General features: G+C 41.8%; 3 protein-coding genes across 3 annotated transcripts; 1 reads left to right on the top strand and 2 right to left on the bottom strand.

The window, feature by feature from the left end:
* Positions 1-848: 848 nt before the first annotated feature.
* LOC129097967 (dual specificity mitogen-activated protein kinase kinase 6-like) lies at positions 849-11,155 on the bottom strand. Its single transcript, XM_054606896.1, has 12 exons — positions 10,847-11,155; positions 6,934-7,003; positions 6,518-6,566; positions 6,307-6,420; positions 5,979-6,098; positions 5,741-5,857; positions 5,434-5,485; positions 5,218-5,345; positions 4,584-4,661; positions 3,566-3,705; positions 3,237-3,282; positions 849-2,967 (listed from the first exon to the last, which is right to left on the bottom strand). The coding sequence occupies exons 1-12, from the start codon at positions 10,863-10,865 to the stop codon at positions 2,890-2,892; spliced, it is 1,011 nt and encodes a 336-aa protein (XP_054462871.1). The 5' UTR covers positions 10,866-11,155; the 3' UTR covers positions 849-2,889.
* Positions 11,156-11,945: 790 nt separating this feature from the next.
* btbd17b (BTB (POZ) domain containing 17b) lies at positions 11,946-15,251 on the bottom strand. Its single transcript, XM_054608251.1, has 3 exons — positions 15,164-15,251; positions 13,468-13,753; positions 11,946-13,111 (listed from the first exon to the last, which is right to left on the bottom strand). The coding sequence occupies exons 1-3, from the start codon at positions 15,249-15,251 to the stop codon at positions 12,037-12,039; spliced, it is 1,449 nt and encodes a 482-aa protein (XP_054464226.1). The 3' UTR covers positions 11,946-12,036.
* Positions 15,252-19,216: 3,965 nt separating this feature from the next.
* LOC129098322 (G-protein coupled receptor family C group 5 member C-like) lies at positions 19,217-22,110 on the top strand. The gene is made up of 4 exons (XM_054607316.1): positions 19,217-19,256; positions 20,419-21,405; positions 21,813-21,916; positions 22,012-22,110. Exons 1-4 carry the CDS (start codon positions 19,217-19,219, stop codon positions 22,108-22,110), a joined length of 1,230 nt encoding a protein of 409 aa, XP_054463291.1.
* The last annotated feature ends 1,268 nt before the right edge of the window (positions 22,111-23,378 follow it).

Here is a 23,378-nt window from a genome sequence, read left to right on the forward strand (position 1 = left end):
GAATTGGCTTCCTTCTATCAGCTGAATCAGTCAGCTCCAGTATCTCTCGTCTTGATTAAAAGGAACAAGAGTCTAAAGTGGAACTGTTAGTGGAAGTAGTAACTATGTGGGTCGACCACATACAGAAAGGTGCACAGAGAAAAGAGACCAATTTAAAAAGACAACGCAGGAGTTTAACTGCAAAACTTTCCGATCAATTTTAGGAGAGAAAACATTTAAAATAGGTGCTTTATTTAACCAAATTAGAAGATGAAATTACTTAAAATAAGTTATGTGGTACTCTTGTTTCTAGTTAACAAAACCTAACACATGCTATACCTGTATAAAGCTTTGCCCAACCAGATTTTGAACCCGTTATGGGTCTGAAAACCTAAAACAGTTGGGCACTGTATAGTTTTTAGCACTCATTAAGTCAAACAGGAATCAACTGTGTATTTGGATTATTTTTTAGCTGCAGATTAAGCAGGCATACAGACTGAAAACAGCCCTGCATTACAGCAGTAGTAGGAGGCATGTTGCATTAGCTACCAGTGAGATATAATCCAAGAGTCCCAGTCTTAAGAAGTAGCTTCATGAGTTTAAAGGCTTTTACAATTCTGGATAGTTATGACTGTGGCAACGATTTTATCTTATAGTGCAACATTTTCAAAGGCAAACAGTAGAAATGATTCATATAATATGTTTCATTGTTTGTTTTGGTCTTTTCATGTCCATAAAAATATATAAATATCGCCTTAACATTTAAAACGTGGACAGTGTTGTAATCTCTTCTTTAGACACATGAACAACAGATACTGCTTTGATTGCTAAACCGGCATCAACCATGAAAGGAAAGCTATAAACGGACATACTGAACAATAAAGCCTTTATTTTTTTGTCTTTCCATAGTTCAAGTTTGTCGGTCCCACCCAATGAAAAGGTGGCAAATAGAGTGAAGGAGTAAGAGGTAGAGCAAGTGTTCCATTCTCATTGTGATCAGCGTAGAAAAACGCACTTTTACACACCAAGGGAATGGCCATCCAAAGAAGGCAGACCAAAAAAAAGAAAAGAAAATATAGCAGCTTCTTTGTGGTGTTGCTAGCTTTCCCTTATTATTCACAATCAAAAAATATTCCTAACTCACTGCCTTTTGATAAAGGTTGCACTACAGTGTAAACCAGAGGGGGGCGTGAGTGCGTGCCGTGAACAGAGTCACGGAAGTCGTGGTTACTATCGTCGCCGTCATCACCATCACAGTCTCTGAACACTTCGAGTGGGGGGGGGAAACTGCCGCATGGCAAGGGCCTCTTGCCGCGTGTCCAAGGCGAAGGAGGGGGCTCTGCATAGTATGGTCGGACAGACGAGATAATGGCCGCCCACCATGGACTGAGAAGAGGCTCTCGGTCCGGCAATCAAGGGGGGAGTACGACCTGGGGAAAAATAAATGTGGCCGTCTCCGCATGAAGGAGAGCACAGAAACCTGAGCGGTGTAGCTCGACAGCACATCAGTCCAAAATAGGTGTACGGTAGTCAGCTGGCCCTGTGAGTACAAGTGTGTGTGTGTGTGTGTGTGTGTGTGTGTAAGCGCGTCACGCTGCATTAAACTACCAACCACTCTACCACCCATCTGCACTGCCAAGTTATGACAGTGCCATGTTACATTAAAAAAAAAAAAAAAGCTGATAGTATTTACATCTTCAACATACTGTCTGTGTAATGCATAATAAGGAATCTGGGGGGGGGAAACAAGCATAAGTGCCTCATATGAAAAGACTATGCAGACTCCAGTATTGAGAACTGTACTGTAGGCAAAGGGATGAGTATAAATGCTGCTAAAATCAAAATCAAAATGCAGGACAGAACAAGTCCAAAAAAAAAAAAAAAAAAAAGAAGAAGAGAAAAACACAATTAATGCAGTAATTCATGAGAACGACTTACAAAATGGCACACAGAAAAGAGATAAAGCTGTGAGCTTGTTTAGGCAACCCCTGAATACTTCCAGGTAGTAACAATGGCAGCACTGAGGCCGACTCGTTAATACCCAAGAAAGAAGACGACGAGTACGGAGGGGGGTCACTGCATGAAGGCCCTCAGCTTGGATCACAATCGGATCAGATGATATGGGACGCTTTACATTCCTGCGTCATGCTTCCAAGAGATCTAGAAACGACTTGCAATTCCTCGCGCACAGAATGTGACCTTTGACATTTCTTTGCATGTTTTTTTTATCTTAGCTCTGGCGTCTCCTGGGCCACGGTCCTGCAACAACTGCAAGCCCCCCTGCACTGACCAAACCACCTCAGAGCAGAACCAGGTCCAACTGTTCACCTGATGTGATCTGACATATAAGGCCCCAGTCCGGTAAAATTCACACATGTCCACGATATACAGTATCAAAACTCTGTATAATGAGAAAACATACTAACACAGATGCAAATATAGATTTCAATACACAACAAAATACACATTAACTGTTGGTTTTGCAGATGATATTCAAAGTATTCATACAATATGTGTCACAAAGAAATGATGGCTGGCTCTGTCCGTTCTGAAGAGAGAGATAAAAAGGGGCTGTGGGGCAAAAAAAGACAAAAAAAAAGAAAAAAAGAAATCTGGTTCAGTTCATATTTGTCATGTTGAATAATTGCACACACAGGAAGCTTGGAGGAGCGAATTAAACCTCTCCAGTTGGTTTTCTGACCGTACGAGTTCATATTACCACCACTCTCCCACTCCAGTGCTGCTGTCAGTCTTTGGGTCACCCTCCCTTATTGTGTGTGGGTGCTTGAGAGTCTGTCATTCCAGTGAGTTAAAAAAAAAAAAAAAAAAAAAAAAAAAGGTAGCCCATTGGTTTGTTTGCTGAGAGGTCCCGCCTAACCTGACGGGCTGGGGGGGCCTGCAGGGAGCCCATCAGTCATCCAGGATGACCTTGACAAAACTGGCCACGTCTGTTTCTTTGGAGTCATGCACGGTGAAAAACGGGTGTTGCTGCATCAAAACAAGAAAACAAACAAACAAAAAAAACACTTAGGAAGATGTTCTTAAACAACAAAAGAATCGAAAGATGTTATTTACTTGGGAAATACACACATCATAGTGTCAAAAGGTTAACTGGGTAAGTCTGGCCTCTAGTGGACAAAAGCAAGAACCAGAGCACCCTGATCTTTACAGCAGGGGTGTTGATAGGTGCAAAAAGAGTAGCACAATGCATAATAATATTTGTAAAGAGAAAAAAAAAAGAATGTAAAACTACTAACCTTTAATTCTGTATAAGCAGGTCTCTCATTCGGCTTCTTTCTTAAGCTGTAAAAACAAGAAGGGACAAATGTTAAAGTGAGAAAAGCAAGAAAATCCCCAAAAAGTTATTATCATGTAAAACATATCGAATAATAGTCAAGTGACGTAAACATCAGCTCCGGTACTGTACTGAGGACACCTCTTTCAGTAAACACAGAGCAAACACTGACCCCTGCTGGGCCCCAGAGCAGGGGTCAGTGTTTGTTTTTTTGTTTTTACAGCAAGGTGAATGGGGGGAGCATTGCGTTGAGGAAAAGTTGACACATTGGTCATCGAGTGCGACACTCACCACTGGGAGATGAAGTCTACAAACTCTGGGGAGAAACGGTCGGCGGGCAGCTGTGGAGACGGCTCGTCCACCACCTGTTTGAGCTGCTGGAACGGGGTGCCCCATGAGTCGTAGGGGAATTTCAAAATGGCCAGCTCAATCTAGGAGACAGAGAAAAGCTGATTTGACAAAGGGTTGTGCATGTTAGAGCTAAATAACATGACAGCAGTGAGATGTTTGATTATGCTCACTTTCATCTGCAACCCAAACTACTTTGACAATCAGAAAGTATTGAAAATTTGAGTTTTGTACAAAGATATACTTGTGTAAATGATATTTTGAAACTGTATTATATAATAACTGAGAAGAGCATCGACTTCTACTGATTTGGCATCAACATGGCACAGGTATGAAAAACATCAATTGGTCACCATGAGTCAGCATTAGTGCTGTGTGGAAATATGAGTTACCTGCAACGGGATCTCTGTTAGGTTAATGTGGTAATTATCATCTTGTAATTATCACGGTGACAAAATGTTTATTTTTGTTGGGAGTGCAGACTAACATGGAGTTGTATATCATTAAAACATTAACGATGTGACAAACACCCAAGCTGCTGACTACATTCAAATGCTATTCCCTCAACAAAAAAAAATCCCATACAATTTTGGGAGAAAATTTAGTTCATACGTTCTTGTTAATATTAATTAAGACAACTTAACTGTGCATCATGATATCCCAATATGTGATGTCATCACGATAAGATTGCATTGAAAGACGATAAATGATCATATTCGATTATCACCTTGCCCTAGTTTAGTCCATTTGCGTTATCTAAAATGAAATAAGCTCATAGTAGCAACACAGGGAATACACATTAAAGCTAGAAGGCAAAACATGGTTGTGAGCTTTAATCCACACAAAATAAAAGAACAGCGATAGTTAGAGGAACTGAGAAGAGCAAAAACATGGAATCGTTCTCCTAGAATGTATCACGAATGGCATTAAGAGACACATTTTGACATCCAACCATACTCACCATTGTGATACCAAGACTCCATATGTCTGACTTAACACTGTAGCCTTTCTGGTTGAGGTCAGGGTTGATCCGCTCAGGCTGAAATAGAAATGATAGCAACATATTCATTACAAGCATTATCTGAAAATCATTTGAAACACTATCATAAACTAGAATTATACTTTAATTGCATTTTCTATACATAAATAGATGGAAAACAAGTAATTATGATAAAGAAAATACAAGCTGATAAAGCTATTTTCATATGAATGAAACCATTTCAAGAATTGAAAAAAAAAAAAAGGCATGTAAAAGATGAGAATAGGTCTAGTTGAGGAAGAACATTTGAAGAACAAATCGGTCGGCTAAACTGTATTCGTGTGGATCTAAAATAATGTGCTGGCATGATGTTTGGCGTTTTAAATACATGTCATGAGATAGATAAATCCTAAAGGGTCGACACTATGTCAGCATTGATGTATTTTATCAAAATTCAGGCATTTAGTCAACAGCTCAAAAAACATGTGTAAGCGTGCTGTACCTCTTTAATATTCTCCGAAACTGTGATTTCTATATATTTTTTTAAGACAGACAGAATCCTTTCCTAAATCTGAAACAGCCGATACCAGGAGTCTCTTCCCCAGTCCCCACTTACCGCCATGTAGGGCTTGCAGCCTGCATCCATCGTTTTAGCCACAGAGTCCACCAGGTGGCCACTGATGCCAAAGTCGCACATTTTCACTTGGCCCTGAGTGTTGATCAGAACATTGGAGGGCTTCACATCTGCAGAGAGAGAGAGAGACATTGTTGGCAGAATGATGAGAGAGAACATAGCAAGAAAACATGATGATGATGATGATGATGAGATTACCTCTGTGTATCACTGACAGGTTACTGTGCAGATGCTCTAATGCCTTGACAATCTGTGGAGAGAGAAAATGAACGGAAAGGCTGAATTTCTCAAGAAATATTCCCGAGAACTAACCTTTAAAAAAACCGAAACTAAATCTAAAAAAATAAATTTTTCTTTCTTTTAATCCATACACAAACATAAGTGTAGACAAATGAAACAAATGATTGACTTGCTCTCAGACACAAAGTTAACATTTGTACTTGTGTGTTGGACTATTCCTTTAAATACACAACGCCTATAATGTAAAATATGAGACAGGACGTACTGCTACTGTGATCTTGCCCAAAATGTCTTCGGGGATTTCTTTGCCCTTCTCATTAACCTTCTTGTAGAACTTATCCAGAGACGTGTCCATCAGCTCCATACAGATCCAAACATCCCCCTGAAAAAAAAAAAAAAAAAAAAAAAAAAACCCAAACAAACAAGATGATCCTCACACACACGCGCACACACACACACACACACACACACACACGAGTTCATACCAGTCATAGTTTACTCACCTCTCTGAAGAGGGCGCCATAGAAGGTCACCGTAAAGAAGCAGTCCACTGTCCTCATGATAATGTCCAAGTCCATCAGAAGCCTCTTTTGCTCCAGAGAGTTAACGGTGGCACGAATCCTCTGGGGACACAAACATCACAGATTGGTCTGCCGGTGTCAGCAGCTGGTGATGTGCATCTAATACAACATGTCATAGATCCGATAGATTTCATCCAAATGTCCACAAGCTGAGCTCATATGTTCAATGCACCTATGAGTCATGGTTCTATTTTAAAAAAAAACACACGGTGCATTTGCAGATCAGGTAACCTGAGTAGCAGCAGCCCACCTTGATGGCCATGATAACACCACTGGGCACATGTTTCATCTTGTCCACCACCCCGTACGCTCCCCTGCCCAGCTCTTCAATCTGCTCCAAGTCATCGGCCTTCACCACAAAGTTCTGGACGGAAAGAGGAAGTTTTACATTAATGGATGTGTTCAGGTAACAGAAAGCAAACAGAACGGCATGTTTCAGAACACTACGGAGCCATCTTTACCTGATCTCCAATGGTGACACAAGCTTTCGTGTCAAGATCTCGCGGGAGCCTGCAGGGAGAGGGAGAGGGAGAGGGAGAGAGAGAGAGAGAGAGAGAGAGAGAGAGAGAGAGAGAGAGAGCAACATTAAGCACTAGCAACAGTGTGTGGTCAGTTTGGATTTTCACAATGCTCAGTGATGGAATATTCACACTTGTGCATGTTTATTGGTGCAATCTATAAGATTCATTTGAAGCAAACATTGTTTAAAGTCAGTGATACATTTCTATAGTTCTTTCTTATTGGTAGACATATACACCGATACAATATAGCTGCAATAAGCTTAATGTCTGATATATTTTAGCATCCGGGGTCTGATTTTGAGACCCTCTTAGGACGGTATTGCTGCTGTAACTGAACAAAAAAAAAAAACGCTTACGCTGCTGCTGCTGGTTGAGGCTGTGCAAAGACTTCTTTGGCCAGCTTCAGCCCAGGGTTCTTCTTCTTCCCTTGGAGACAGGAAATCAGAAAACAATTACCACCGCAGCTCCAAGTAAGACACACAGGGATCAATAAAGCTGTATTTAGTAGCTACCACAAGCTAGTGTGACTAACAGGGTTTGGTAGAAAGACCCAGGCAAACAGACTTCACATCTACAGACTCTTATGAGCCCGTTTACCACATTACTCTGTGATTAGAGCGAGGTTTTGCCACAGCAGAGACCCCGAGCTCTAAATCAGGCCGTTAGGTGCAAACTCAAAAGGACTTTGCTTGTTTTTTAAAATATCCACATCGGTCTGATTTTATTCTGTTCTGGTGGTAAGGTGTTTCAAGGTTACAATCAATTTCCAGTTGCCTCTGACACAAACTCCAGCAAATGATCGGTTATCTATCTGGAGATTAGGTGTGCTCAAAGCTGAGGCCCTGCAACAGGGAGAATGTGGACTAAATGACTAATCGACATTGGTATGATGACTCAAATGGAAGGGAGGGGGGGGTGCAGGGGAAGTTTTTATTAATTTATTTTTTACTGTTATCATAACTGCTATCAACATAACTATCATTGCGTTTTTTTACGTTTCGTCTCTTCTAAGCCACAAGTTTAGTTTACATTTTGTTAATATCTGGAGTATTGTGCTGTAAACTCTGGGACTATTCTGTAATAAACCAGTGACAGCAGTCCATTCATAAACACAGTTTACCAGCAGCCTCTGGGGCTTCCCACAAGGGGCCACGAGTCCCCGCCAGAATGACACAGCTACCGGGCCTACGAGGAGCAACAGAGGAACAACAACTCAACTTCTCCTGACACTCGTGTTCGGCATGTTCGCTCTTGTTGCAAGAGAAAAAAAAAAAAAAAAAAAAAAAGCGGAAAAAAGAGAACACTTTTTCTTGACCTTTATCTGTGTGTGCTAGGACTCAACTTCACCCACTGGGATATGACGAAAAACACTTTAGACCCAGCTGGTTATATCCTTTTCTTGTCCTGTTGCATACAGGCTGTGCAATTATTCTACACCGGTTCAAAGAAACTGGTTTAATGCACAAGCACCTTCACTTTGGACCGAATGCAACAGCTCTCATTATTACTGTGAGCTTGTGTTTGCCATTGCGTGAGTCACAATACTCCAGTGTGGAGGAAGTACGATTGGGTAAACCCCTCCTTGCTAGATTAAGCTGGAAGGGAAGTGAAGTTTCACAAAGATTTTTTAGATTCTATGGCCAGTCACTGAAGCGTCAGACAGGTACATTTTGTGCAGCCGCCCTAAAATGGGCCTAGAGTGTCGGGACAGAGTAGCGTAGTCTCGTGTGGTAGGGGAAAGATTGAAGTGTGATTTACTCACACATGCTCAGTCAAAAATAGATTTTGTGTTTCCTCTGCGTGGGATAGAGTGCGAGCACTGAAAGGCTTCCAATGACCTAATGACTAATAAGACAGTCTTTTATTCGAGGACCAGAATGAGTGAAGCACATGGACATGGTGGTGCAAGAACATCTGACAAGCCAAGCTGTTGGGAGATATCTAAAAATACTAAAATCATACCGTACACATGAAGTATTTCAGTTTCTGTCAGGTCTGAACTATTGCTAGACATATTCACTCTGAAACATTAATGGAGCTGAAACACTAGCTCCTCTCAGGTAGCAGTGTGTGGTGTGTGCAGTGACCCTGCAGCCGGGGGTGTTTTTGTGGGATATGACTCACAGCCAGTCAGACTGGACACATCCGCTTAAAACTCAACAACTGTCAGGACCCTTTGGGAAAAATGATGTCACTTCACTTGGCCTGCTTGCCCCTCACTATCCCCTTTAGAGCCAACGGAGGCCAGCTTTCTACTGGAAGACATGCCTGGTCCTTGAACTCACACACTCACACACACAATAGTGCAATTGCATCGGCTTCTGCTGCAGTCAAAGTATGTTGAGGCAGCACAGCAAAAATACTACACAGATACCATTCCCAGTGCTTGCTTGCATGCCATTGGCAGTGGTATAGCATGACATTGAACATTTATATCAATAAGTGCACTGAAACCGTGTTTTTATATGTAAATACAGCACAATTTGCATTCTGCATTTTATAGAATGGATTTTACAAAACGCATTTTGTTCACATAGGAAGAGATTTATTACGCTTAAGTTTTTGGAATCGTAAATATCGATCATTGAGTCTTCATCAAATCAACATATTTGCTAATGCTATGCAAGAGTTTTCAGAGAGTAGCAGCCAGTTGGTGCTCTGTTAAAGGAAATGCAGCAATTCTTGGAAACGGTCACAGGGAAAAACTATCCAGAGTGCAGCACGTAATGTGAACAAGAATTTCTGGATTGTGCATGAGATCAAAGTGTCAATAGCTGGGTGGCGAGTCACCATCAGGAAGCTCCAGCCTCCAGACTGGGTCCATGTACAGAAAAAGGATGACTCATGCACATATAATCTTCCACACAGCCCTATCAGTGCAGTTAGGGAGAACCCAATCTCCCAACATGCCTCAGCAATACCGTGAGCAGCCCTTACAGTGAACTAAAAAAACCCACGGAAGGCACAACTCCTTGCAGGGGCCAGAAAAAGAACACAACTTTCACAGAGACACATCAGGCCTGCTTTGGTGCACACAATAATTACAGCACAGAACCTGTGTAGCAGCTATAGAGTATCTGCTTGCAGCCAGTGAACTGTCAACAAAGAGAGAGAGAGAGGCTGCACTAGGTGCTGGGTGCTGCAAGTCAAAACATGCCATGGTAGGCCAAAGGCTGTGTGCCTGAGCAGCGCCCGGCCAATCTGCACAGCCCTCTCAAAAACAGTGTGTACTCCCGACCATGGTAACGCTAGTATGATTGTGTAACAGCACCAGCGGTGAACTTGAAATGTAAATTGACATCATCATCATCATGCTGTTTGTGTGTGTGTGTGTGTGTGTGTGTGTGTGTGTGTGTGTGTGTGTGTGTGTGTGAGACGCAGAGGAAGGACCTTGATTTTTTTTTTTTTTTTTTTTTTTCCCAAGGTGTGTGTAGTTTATTCAACAGTGACTGGCGGAAGCCAAGTGTGTGTGTGTGTGTGTGTGTGTGTGTGTGTGTGTGTGTGTGTGTGTGTGTTAGTGAGTGTGTGTGTGTGTGTGTGTGTGTGTGTGTGTGTGTGTGTGTGTGTGTGTGTGTGTGTGTGTGATAGGGCCATGGTTCCTTTGCATTACCGCCTGTTTTGAAAAAAAATAAATGGATTTCCACAACTGGAAAAATAAATAAAAATGCATTGACATGGACGCAGAGCTAGAAATATTTTAAGCGCGTACACATCAAATGGACTCAACATAATCGATACGTCGCGAGACAGGAGGCCGAAACCCCCCCCCAAAAAAAACACCTGTGGTCCCAATGTGCTTCACTTTACCTACAGAGAGAAAGTAATCCTGGCGGAGTGGTTTCATAGCTGATGAGAGGAGTTGGGTTGATTATTACAGCTTGGCAAAAGTCCTTTATTGTCTTGAAAACGGTGTGTTAGCCAACCACAACACGGGAGCGTAAACGGGGGGGGGGGGGGACGCGACTTTAGCATTTAGCTCAAATATGAATATTAAAAAATATGATTTAGCACAGTATCGTTAAGCCTATGGTGAATACCTCCAGACACCAGTGCGTGTGAAGACTTGGCATAATGATATAAAGCACGAAAGACATGCTGGCTAGCTTCTTTTTTTTTTCTCCTCCTCTCATACATGCAGCTTTCCACCTGGCAAGGTTACGTTTCTCAAACATCGCTGGATAAATTACTTTTACGCAAACTGCACCTCGATATTTACAACATATGCACGGTTGTTTTTAAAAAAAGATCGGGAAAAAAAAACCCACTTACCTCCTTTAGACAGAGACATTTCCCCTTTGCTTTGATGAGGGGGAAGGGAAGCACAAAGACTTTTGCCTTTTTTTACTCCCTCCCTCCCTGCATCTAGCCTTACACCCGCTCAGGATCGCTGGCTTGTGCAAAAACTAGCAGCGACTCAAACTACACGCTTCGTCTTCGTGCAATCTCGGCGCTTAAATCACCAGCTCGCTCGTTCAAAGATCTAATAGAAGATTAAATGCACAACTTTGAATAAAGTCGCCGCGGGTTGTACAGTTCGAGTTAGTTTCCTAACAAAACCTGCACTTTTAGGGTGGCCAAAGTCTGACAGCTGAAGGTTTCGACGACGTAATGACGTATTTCCGGCCTCGTACTAAGCATTATGGGATGTGTGGTTTTAATTGTGTGAGCACTTTTTTTTTTTTTTTTTTTTGCAATTAAAGCGAGGTCCTTTTTCAACAATTAGCCTACTGTAAACTACTGTAAGATCATACCTTGATTCTAGTTCAATAAAGTTTATTTTTGTAAATCCAAAATAGGCCAACACAGACATTTTTTTTTATATCATTGTCTTTTATTCATCTTTTTTTTGTATCAGAATGAAAATCACATACTTGTGTAGTTTATTTTATAGCTAGATAAAACACATGTATAACAATAAATACGATTTTTTTTCTTACTATCTTGCAAATCAGCTACAGGATACAAAGGAACACTGATAATGGGATTGCATTTCAATTTACGCATTTTGGTATATAAACAACAAACAAGTATATTGGTGTATGTCACTGGGTATAGGTGTCATGAACTAAAAATCTATATTTGACTGCTTGATAGTGAAATGTTTACAAATAATAACAACAGTGTTTAATTTTAAAGCCCCCTATATAACCTATGCAAACAACATTAACCATCACTAATATTTAATAAATTCAAGGAACAAACTGTTTGACTAAAGAATACCTGAAAAATACAGTACAATGAAGTTTTTTTTTGTCTTAGTATGCATGAAATAAGCGAAAACCAACCATCATCATTGTGATAATCACTGCTGAGTCTTTCATTGTACCTTGCTTTATAGAGATGTCACAGACTGGATGCATAAACACCTGCTATGAGATGAGTTAACTTTGGAATATGCATGTGATTGTGTGGGTGGAGGGTGTATAACTGATGATAAGACCACACCAAATTCCTGCCTTTTACTTCCTGGCAACAATGAGAGTATGGTAGAGAGGTTTTATTACAATGTGCAGATAGAGGGAGCTGTCAATCAGGTACTCTGATACACGGCGCTGCAGGTCGGCATCCACCAGGAAGTCCCCGGCCTCCTCTGTGCTTTGGTGGAAGTTGTAGACATGGCGAACCACCACTTTTCCTTGTTGTCTCGCCATCACGATCACCGTCTTCTGGAAACTCACACCGGCAAAGTCTGGACTGGAGGTGGCCGGTGTTACGATGATGCGAGGTCGACCTCCATCTGTGCGCGTTGGCTGCATGGCACCCAGCTCAGTATAGGTCGACCTGGCACTGAGTGGGAGCCAGCGAGGGGAGAAAAGTGCATTCCAGGTCACTCTCTTACTGGAGTCATAGCCGCTGGGCCCCAACTGGGTCTGGAAGCTGAAACTGCGGTCATCACGGGTGGGGTTATTGATGACCCAGGGGGAACCCCAGGAGGTGGACAGGTAGTTACGGGGAGTGAAGATACTGCAGTTGACATCAAAGTACTTGGCCAGTTGTATAGGTGAGGCCGAGTGAAATTGGAAAGCTAGGTAGAGGAGATCGCGGATAGACTCGTAATACTTCTGCAGGAGGGGGGATTGCTTCTGAAGACGGAAGAGCTGCTGAGGGGGAATCATGCCGTATCGAACTGCCCTCAAGGCGCTTTCGACTGTTGAGCTGACGGGCTGGTTCTGGCTAATCCAGGCCTCCAGGGCTTCGTAGAGCTCCAGCTCACTCTGCAGAATAAGGTCAGAGCGCTGGAGCAAGGAGAGGAGCAGGTCCTCACTGATGGAGCCCCATTCTCCGCTCTGCAGCACCGAAGACAGGTTCCAGGACAGGTACTGCAGACAGCTGTCCCGCAGGACTATGTCCCCAATTTGTAATGCATAGTTGTACCAGCCAATCACATGGCCGGTGGGCGAATCACTAGACAGATGTTGGGTCATATACTGGGTCAGACCTTGTTGTAAACCCCACACATGATACTTGCTGGCCAGCTTATGCAGAGAAATGGCCTGATCCAGCCGTACTGAGATGTCACCGCTGTACAGATACCTGCAAGAGAAAAACACAGCTAGAATAGTCATATAAAGACATTTGAAAAAAAGTTATTCATACAACATATCTCTCAATAAGGCCTACTACTGGTTTTTCACCTCACATCTGAGTCACTGAATAAACCCACACTGTACGATTTTTTTTACTGTGAGCCAAAAACAGCATGTGTAATTTTAGAATATTTCACAAGATGGAGCATCTCACTTCTCCAAAGGGAGAGGCAAAATGGTGCGGAACTCTATACTTGTGGAAAATACAAAAGTATTTCCAGCTTCTAAGTTTCTTGAATGGTGCCATTTTATTTAACCTGGTTTAACTCTGAACAAAGGATTACAACTGGAGTCACCCCACACCTGACAAACTTGTCAAAGACAGCTGCACAGTCGGGCGTCTCCCTCAAAACCACAGTGCTGCTGTTGCGACTGAGCAGCAGTTCCTCAAACACGTCGCTCTGCAGCGTGAGAACCAGGCTGTGGGCCTGGATCACCTTCACCTCGTCCGTGCTGATGGTCTGCACTCGGAGAGTGACATCACTGCTGTTCCCCAGGGCCAGCAGGTTCTCCATACGTTGCACCAAACTCATGGAGTGATTCAGCAACGTGGCCCCGTTGTCCAATGCCACCTCCTGCTTCAGGGCAGCTGTGGAAAAGAAAGTGCAGGATGATGAACTAGTAGCCCCTTACAGATAAAAAAAAATACATAAATATTTAAATTTCAGCTACAGTTTTAGATATTTTTCACATATAGATTTCCTTCATTAATTCCGGAAATTCTGTCTTATTTTTATCATATGCATCCCTCTGACTCTGCTTTCTAAGATTTCACAGCAGAATTCATGTGCTTTGTTCTTACATCAGATTCGACACAGCAGGAACTAGAAAAGCATTCCCTAACTCATCGCCTAAACCGCAACTGATAATATGTGTCGTGGCAAAAAAGCACACTTGCACATTCTTCTAATCTTCTGGTCTCAAATAATAGAGAACAAACCAGGTGGCTGACTCAGAAGAACCTCGAAACAAGGCGCTCAGAGAAGAATCCTGAGTTTGCAGCGACATTGCAGATGGCTGCGTCTACGGGCCTTCTTGTGTGCAAGTACAAGAGTCGCATACTGGAGAATCACACATGAAAGACTCAGCGTGACAAGCTGCTGTTTCCATTCTGCCACAGCCATCGGCAGCTTTGTTGGCCTATTACTGCTGGTTTAATGAGACACAGGGGGAGCACATTGACTCCCTGGAATGTCTCAGTCCTAATATCTCTACCACAATCAAGCACCCCCCACTTCAAAGTAACCTTTTTCCAATTAGCCAGCCAGCACCCTGAGCCAGCTGAGCATGGTGTGAGGGTGTTTTTTCACAAATGGTTCTGGCCCACCGAAGCCAATTGAAAAATCACCAAATACATCATAACTAAGGAAACAGTATATCGTTTTTTATTTATTCAGAAAGAAAAAACCCCATAAAAATAGACCAAAAAAAAGTTTTGATCAAGAGTGTTCTGATGATCTCCCACTCAAGCTGAGACCAGCTGAAAACATTGAATAAAACATTTGATACACATTCCCTACATATAGTATTAGATGAGTCTGTACTCACGAGGAATTTCAAACAGAATATAATCTGACACAGAAATGTGGCCTTCAATAGCTTTGGTCAATATCAGTCAAAGTCAGATCTTCTTTAAGGAGCAAGAAACGCGTTCCTTCTGCGCTTGAACTGTACTGGTTGACTGAGCTGGCACAATGCCAGGCAGCAAATGGACTTGCCTGTGTTTCCCTGCACCCAGCAGACAGACAGATGAGGACAGGATAAGTAGAATAGATAAATACTCATCCCTTGCCCTGAGGCCGAACACGAGCCATGCATTCATGCTCTGCCCTACTACCCACTGACAGTATGGGGGAAGCTGGACTGAAACAGAACAACACAGCTTCTCATCCTACAATGTAGGATGTTCAAAAAAAAAAGACAGAAAAAAAAGACACAAAGTGGATATGACTCTTTGAAAGCAATCTGTTGAAAGTGCTGATTTCTTTTGTTATCTTACCTCCTCTAACTGTGACAGAGTGGATTAAGAGTAGCAGGGTGCCCACAAAGACCCCGGCAGGGATCCCGTGTCCACATGAGCGAACCATATCTTCTCAGTTATTCCTTGCCTCTCTTCCTTTTGTCCTTTCCCACCTCTCTCTTCCTCACTCTGTGCCACTCTACTCCCGACTCTTCTTCTTGCTGCTGTGCCTTGCTCGTGTGTTTGCAGTAAAGGTGCGTTGCCCTGAGTGTGCCGCCCGGCTCCCTGTCCCGCACTCTTTATGTAGGACGCTGGCCTTTCCCTGGCGCATCTCGCAACCCCACGGACTCCATTGATTGGTGGAATCTGGCAGGGGCGTTGCTATAGCGACAGCTTTGATTTTGAATTCCTCCCTTTTGGAAGTTACATGGCATTGATCATTGGCACCCGGCCAACCACAGACTCAGCTTAATGTTTTTTGTTCTTTGTTTTACTTTAAAAGTCATGTGCTATTAGCAATCAATATTAACATAGTTTCATGTTTTAATGGCACTCAGAGTGCAGCAAATCCCTGGGCTGCATGATTTTGTTTACGATATCTAAGTAAAGTAAAATCAGCTTCATATAATTAGTCAATTAATTACAGGAGGTTTGCCACTGAGACTCTCCGGCAAGAGTAATTGAGGTTCTATTAAGTGTGACAAACTGCAGTCAGTCAAATTTCATAATCCATTTTGAAGAAGAGTTTTTCAGCTGAGATTAATTATTCCTCTGATGGGATGTTAATCTCCCTAATGGAAGGATGATTTCATTGGTGCTGGGTCCGCTCGTCAATTAAAGACAAGCTCTGTTGATCAAATTCTACTGCCAATCAGGATTTTATGTAGTCAAAGTACTGGTGAAGTATATTTTTCAGGTGCAGTTGTTGCATCACAAACCTCACATGGCGGCAAAGGGTTCAATGAATGTGTGTGATACAAATTCCAGATGGATATGGAGTTAATGGTCCGCCGCTTGCAGGGAACATACTATCCTCCAAGCTATGATCATCAATACGCAGTGCTATAACGACTCAAAGTGAGCCCAACAGCCAAATGACATGAGAGAGCCACACATTGTGGAATAACATACAGTAACTGGGATACAACAGAAATACGTTTCAATGTGAAATGGCAGTGATGACAACAATAGATATCCCCTCAGGTCATCGCTCAAAGAGATGTTTACAGTGACATTTATGTATCCCTCAGTTAGCATTGATCTGTCAGAGATGGGTCGTCAAAATAGGGACATAAAATCTTCTCAAAAAGATAAGCTCAGTATGGATCTGATATATATTTTAAAAAGTCATTGCATCTGACTAGGCCATTAGTCCAATCCAAATATTACTACTAACATGCTGCCATGTGACAAAACTAGCTTTAAAATAGCTCCAAATCTACCACGCACACAACGGAGAGACAGACAGGAAGAGACATCATTTCAGAGTGAATTGGGTTGTTGTGATGCCCTCGAGTGCTGCCAGGCTGCGGTAAAAATGCAGGAGAAGAGACGTCCTACGAGACCCGGACCTGAGTCACTGCTATGAATAACCTGACAGGTTCTCGGAGGAGAGCCGGTGCTGCTGAGGTGCCCTAATGAAGCCTGCTGCAACAAAATGGACTAGAGAACGACAAGGCACTGTATATGGTGGCATGTTTTATTTGTTTTACTTTCTGGATGTTGATAAAGATGCACAAAAATAAGATTTATAAGCTTTATATGAATGCTATGAATCTATATTGATGCAAATACTGAGACTTGGGTGTGAAAATATTGGTCTGCACTGTATGCTATATATGTATACCTACTTATATGTTGGGTTTAGATTGGTTTACAGCTGGAAGTATACACAATGAAATCAGAAAAACAAAGCCCTCTTTATTAGTGCCTCTGCAAAGGGCATGCCCTTCATTAAGGTCACATTGCTCTCTCCTTTGAGATCAGCTCCTATTTAAGAATCCGCTAACATGACCACAATGCAAAGGGATGGATTGGCAAGCTGCTAGGTTTGTGAGAGCACCCCTCGGGACGGGATCCATTGAGGGATCGATGCACCACAGGGGGCTCCATCATGCAGTATAAACAGTACGTTTAGTACAGGCTGTATGCCAGACTGAGTTCAGCAAGGTGTCCTGGATGACCTTACTCTTGTGCGGAACCCGGAGGCGATGCTCTACATAACCAGGTCTCCAAAACATGACACAAATGACTTTTGATGCAATCACACATTTTACATGTTGGATGTGTCTAAGTGTCTAAATAAAAGAACAATAAAATGAATTTAAAAAACATGTAGTAATTGTGTGGTTACGTATTTAGTATACCTGTTTTAATCTTTTTTTTTTTTTTTTTTTTTTACTTACTTACTGTATGTCACTTGTTTGCACTTTCCACTCCGCTGCTGTAATACTGCAAATTTCCCCGCTGCGGGACTAATAAAGGATTATCTTATCTTATCTTATCTTATCTTATCTCATATTATCTCTCTTAAATGTGTAGAATAAACTGCTTTTTGTTGTAAAGTATCACACTTTCCAATGTCTCAATATTTCCAAGCATGTCTGTGCTACTGAGGCCAAATTGAATTTCGCTAATGTATTACTTGGGCTATTTATTTGTGACACAGTTCTTTTCCAAACTGCAAGTTTCACAACTAAATGAGGGAGAGAGATGACGACAGAAGTTTTGTGACTTTAAATATTTACAAAGCCGAGACATACAAGAAAAAACAGATGGACGGGTCAAATAAATCAGTATTAAGCAATTTCATGACATTGAATCCATTGTTTTAGGCAGAATAAGAAAGTTTTGATGGAATGTCATAGTTTTATATTTTTCACAGTATTTCAGCAAATTTCTGAATTTTACTGAGTGGAGACAATTTAAAAGCTTTAAATCAATGACATCGGTCAATGTTGCTATTTGTCAAATGCTTGTTGAGTGGCATGGCCTACAAGAGATCAATAGCAAAATCTGTTTTGTTGTGTGGTGTCAAACGATTATGTAACACAGGAGTCAATCTCTCCTGTAACAATATTTTCCACCAGGTGGCTCCGCAAACAGGAGGCAGAGTCTCATGATGAGTGCCCTGAATTACTTATCCTTAAAAAAGAGAAAGTGTGATAGATTTCTCAAGATGCATGCTGTTTGTGCTTAAAGTATTAATCTAATTATTGAATGTGCTCTACATTTCAGTTGAATTATTCTTAATTGAACAACTGTATGTGAGCCTTTTCCCTCTATAAAACTGAAAGTACAGTGGAAAGTGCTTATTTGATCACACTTTCATTGATCAACTGCCTATGGATCAAAACGCTTGGGACAGAATAATTCCTTTACAAATGCTGTTTAAATCATTTACTTTGGCCTGTAGTTATTAAGTAGTCTGCCTACAGTGTTTATTTGGGGCATTTTCATAAATTACCATTTATGGAAAAAAATGATATATTTTATTTTCATAGACTTTGACAGCCCATAATTTACTTTCAGAAATGCACTTAAACCACCTTTAAGCTAGTTGCACTACTGAAGCTACTGTATTCAAAAAGCCCAATACTGTTTTAGGCTGTAGCCTTCGAACTAAAGAAAACTAGCCTATTTTTAAATACAGTTTTGTACTGTATTATATGTGTATTTCAACAATTCACAGTATAGTCATTTAACTTGCAGAGTTATTTTAAAACCGTTTGAAACAGCTGTAGCCTACTGTATATGGAAACAGCCAATCAAATTAATAATAATAATCAAACACTTATAGTGATATGTTTGATCTCTGGAGTTTTTTTTTTACAGTATAAACTGCTGTAGGATATGAGCAGCAACTGATCTCTCCATAAGAATTACACTTCTGAAGAATAATAACAAAAGTGATCTAATTACTGAATCAGCAAAAGCCATTAATCACCATTGTATCTGAAATCAACGTGTCTAACAGGTCTCAGCTCAGATCATGCTGTACTAATGTCTAATTTGAGAGGAGAGTGGTCCCTTTGTTTGCATGTAAGCTGCCTGCGACAAATAAATAGGCCGGGAGCTATAATCTCACAGAATATGCAAAGCTGCAAGAGAGGCTGGACGAAGAGACAGAGCGGTCTGAGCTGATCGAGTCGTTAGAAAACATCCACATATTATTAATAATAATAATAATAATAATAATAATAATAATAACTCAAAGGATAACCAGCCTACTTTGATGCGACTGCCGGTGAGTTCATTATAACATGGTTCAGTAACAGCTGAGAGGGAGTGGGCAGATGGAGGACTGTCCATGATTCCGCCCCAGAGGAAAAAAAAAAAAAAAAAAAAAAAAACCCACAACAACCCGAAGATCAATTAAGTGAACATTGGAGCGCCCTCAGGAATAAGTCCAAACACATTTATCTGGAGAAATATTTCAGACAAGGTTGGGTGAATCAGTACCGGAGTGGATCTACCTGAGTCACCTGTTGGAGCGGAACTGCTCTCCGTCATCACTCCAGGTAAGAAGTCCGGCAGGGCTGTGATATTACTCTATGCTGCCCTATCAGGTTATAACTTTATCATTTATTGTTATATCAAAATCTCCCAAAATGTCAGCTCAACTTTTCATATAAATAAAAATGCCTGTTTTATCTTCGGACAACACATCCTAATGATTTAAAAAAATGTTTTTCTCAATACAGACAGGAGCACTTAATATCTCAATTTGCATTAAAAAGTTTAAAATCACCACATTTGGAGATACGTGTTTTTAACTGGACATTGACAATGTCCTTAGATCTGTTTTAGACTAAACTGTGTGTACATTTTTTGGATGCTACATGAGGAAAATATTATTACAATGACAGTTGAATAATAATTGGAATTAAAGTTGAATACAAGACATCCTTAAAATTAAACTCAGGGATGTTGGTTGGGTAATAGGGCCTTATTATGTTTACTCTTAAATATTTAAAAAAATATGCCTGCATAAATTAGATGGTGTTGTAAGGCCTAGACATAGCTGTGATTATTCTACATCAATGTTCCATGTTATAAATAATGACAGGGGAGACAAATTGCTTTAAGTCTGGATTCTCTACACTTGATTACATTTATTTCAATGGACAGCATTTTAAGTTTAACACAGCAAAACTCAACACAGCAGTCTCAGTACATTATGTGGATGGAACACTTTGTTTACTGTGCCAAAGTAATAACATATTTTGTTTTATTTCCCATGCATGTTTACCAATTTGCATATTCCTGTGGCAACACTTTTTCATAATCTGCAGAGCAAGCCATGGGACCGACCAGTGCTCCAAAGGGCTGTGGTTCCAGTATCGGCTCCATATACTACAACCTGTGTGACCTGACTGCATTGTGGGGGGTCGTGGTGGAGGCCGTCGCCGCTGCTGGTGTGGTGACTTCCTTTGTTCTGTTGGTCATCCTCATGGCCAGCTTACCTTTTGTTACAGACAAGAAGAGAAAAGGTATGGTGGCCCTGCAGGCCAGCATCCTGGTCTTTACGCTGGGGCTCTTTGGACTCACTTTCGCCTTCATTGTGGGTCGGTACTCCACCAGCTGTTCTGCGCGGCGGTTCCTCTTCGGAGTGCTGTTCTCGGGCTGTCTAGCCTGCCTGGTGATGCACGGGTTGTGGCTCGCCCTGCTGCAGCGCAGGGGCCGGGGTCCCAGGAGCTGGATGCTATGCCTGGGTGCCCTGGGTCTGTGGATGGTCGAGGTGATCATCAACACTGAGTGGCTCGTCATCACTGTGGTCAGGGGCCCACCCGGAGGTGTCATTATCCCTGACTTGTCTTGCAGCATTGCTAACCAGGACTTCGTGATGGCACTGATCTACGTGATGGTTCTGCTGCTCACTGTAGTGCTGATGGCTATGCCCTCACTGACGCACAAGCACAAGCAGTGGCGGCGAGATGGAGCCTTCATCCTGGTCACGGGCCTCTTCACCTTGGCCATCTGGGTAGCTTGGATCTTCATGTACATCCATGGGAACAGATGGGTCGGGAATCCCGGCTGGGATGATCCCACTCTGGCTATCGCCGTGGTGTCCAATGCCTGGGTGTTCCTCTTCCTCTACGCCATCCCAGAAATCTGCTTACTGACCCAGGAGGACCCAGACCAGGAGCAGCCAATCGATGGAGATCACGTTTACCCTGCCAGGGGCATCATTTATGACAACAACCTTAAGGAGCTGGAGCCACCCCATCAGAACGCGTACATGGAGAATAGAGCCTTCACTATGGATGAGCCTCCAACAGGTACAGCATGACACATAATGGTTTAACACTAACCTTACAATGACAGAGCCTCATTGCTCTCAACTACATCATGTATCGATAGGTGCTGAATCCTCAAAATAAGTACATACATATACAAAAGGGTGCTTTTAAAGTTGAACAAAATCCAACTTTGCTATGCGTCTGATTTATCCTGTCAAATGCAGCAAATATTGAATCACTAATCGGTTTAATTGGAGTAAACGTGTGTTGCTACAGAGACTTTAGTGTTTAAACAATGAAAGATGTCTAAAAAAAAGTGTGTTTATGTTTTTCATACCTGTATAAATGTGGATCTTGAGCGAAGTCTAAAGCTACAAAGTAACGGACTGGACTGCCATTGCAACAAACTCTTCTTTTTCAATCCTCCTCTGCCTTTTCTTCACCAGTACCCACAAAGCCAGTGTCTCCATATGGTGCTTATAACGGTCAGCTAAGAAGTTGTGTGTACCAGCCCACGGAAATAGCCCTGATCGCCAAGGGTATGACCAAGGTGGGCGAGTTAAAAAAATATTTGACAACACAGAACATCCTCTCCTGTCACATCTGCTGAAATAATCACTTCTTTGATTCTGCGTGTTTCTGCAGATGGACCAAGACGCCATGATGCCTCGGGCTCGAGACCCCTCACTGAATCCAGGAAGTGGCAGCTCCCCGCCTCGTTCAGCCGAGTCCTCGTGGCCTTAAGCACTGTCAGACGCAGGCAGCGTGCAGTCAAGGGGCTCTTTGCGCTGTCACCTCTGATGTTACAGCTATGATATCTCCACCGAGGGGTTCGTCCTCCGCTCCCAATTCCTTGTATCCAATGTAATGTACCTTCTTTCTCTTCCTGAGCAGTGTGGTGAATCTCCAGTAGCATGCAGTTATGTGAACTAGCTCCTCTAACAGACATCTTTATTTGGTCTTGTACTTGTATTTCTTTTCTGCTTTTCTGTTCTGTATGGGCTGAATGTCATTTATAAAGATTAAAAAGACACTAGCAATATCAGAGATGTACAGGCGTATGTAGCCACTATTAGCTCTTCTATTGAATTTCCATTCTCAATTTAACAACAAGTGCCCTAAACCTTCTTACTGCCAACTAAAACCAGCTTTGCTCACTTGGTGTCCCTCAAAAAGACAATCAAGAGAAAGAGTGGCGTTGTTTCATATCTCGTTGGGAAAGCAATGACCTTGCCTTATAGCTTAGAGAGAGAAAGCAATACTGTTCTGTCACTACTTTTTGCATTTCTACAAAAGTGACATCCCAGAGTGGAAAAAACGTAAACATTTTCAGGTGACAACTGACCTAAAGTAAGTTGATGGTGGAGAAACAAGACAATGATGAGTTTAAAGCAAAGGAAAGGTCTATCATTTGGCTGACACACATTAGTTTTTATTCACAAACACTTAAAGTTGTTGTGTTTCCACAAATATGTTTTTTCTTGTCACAAATCAACTGACTGTAATTTGCTAATCTGTTGTAAACCATCTTTTGTTCACTTGTGATATATTATGTTGTGATTCAGACTTCCTATGAAAGCCATATGATCTTTTTAGTGCCTTGAATTTATAAAAAATATAATTTGGTGTAGAAGGTTGTACATTTTTTAACTTATTAAACCTATAAAAGGTTACTTTAATACCATGTGGCTGTTGCATCTTTGGATTGTAACAGGTGACAGATGTGGGATAATACAAGAGGAAGTGTCACAAGGTAAACACGACTCAGAGCAGTTATTTACATACGTTGGCTTGATAAGCTTTAACGGCTTCACCCAGGGCCCCGTGCAGCAGTTAGTTATCATTCTGCAGTGGCGTGAGTTTACACTGCTAGACAAGGCATACAACTATTCTAGGTGACACTGAGTGATATTGAGGGAGTGGTACACCACCCAACCTGTACAATCTGAATGTAATAATGAGGGGATGTATTTACATTTTGAGTTAAGGGAATTACAATGCGATTTGATGGA

The sequence above is a fragment of the Anoplopoma fimbria genome, chromosome 11 (assembly GCF_027596085.1).
Source record: "Anoplopoma fimbria isolate UVic2021 breed Golden Eagle Sablefish chromosome 11, Afim_UVic_2022, whole genome shotgun sequence".
Taxonomy (NCBI): Eukaryota; Metazoa; Chordata; class Actinopteri; order Perciformes; family Anoplopomatidae; genus Anoplopoma; species Anoplopoma fimbria.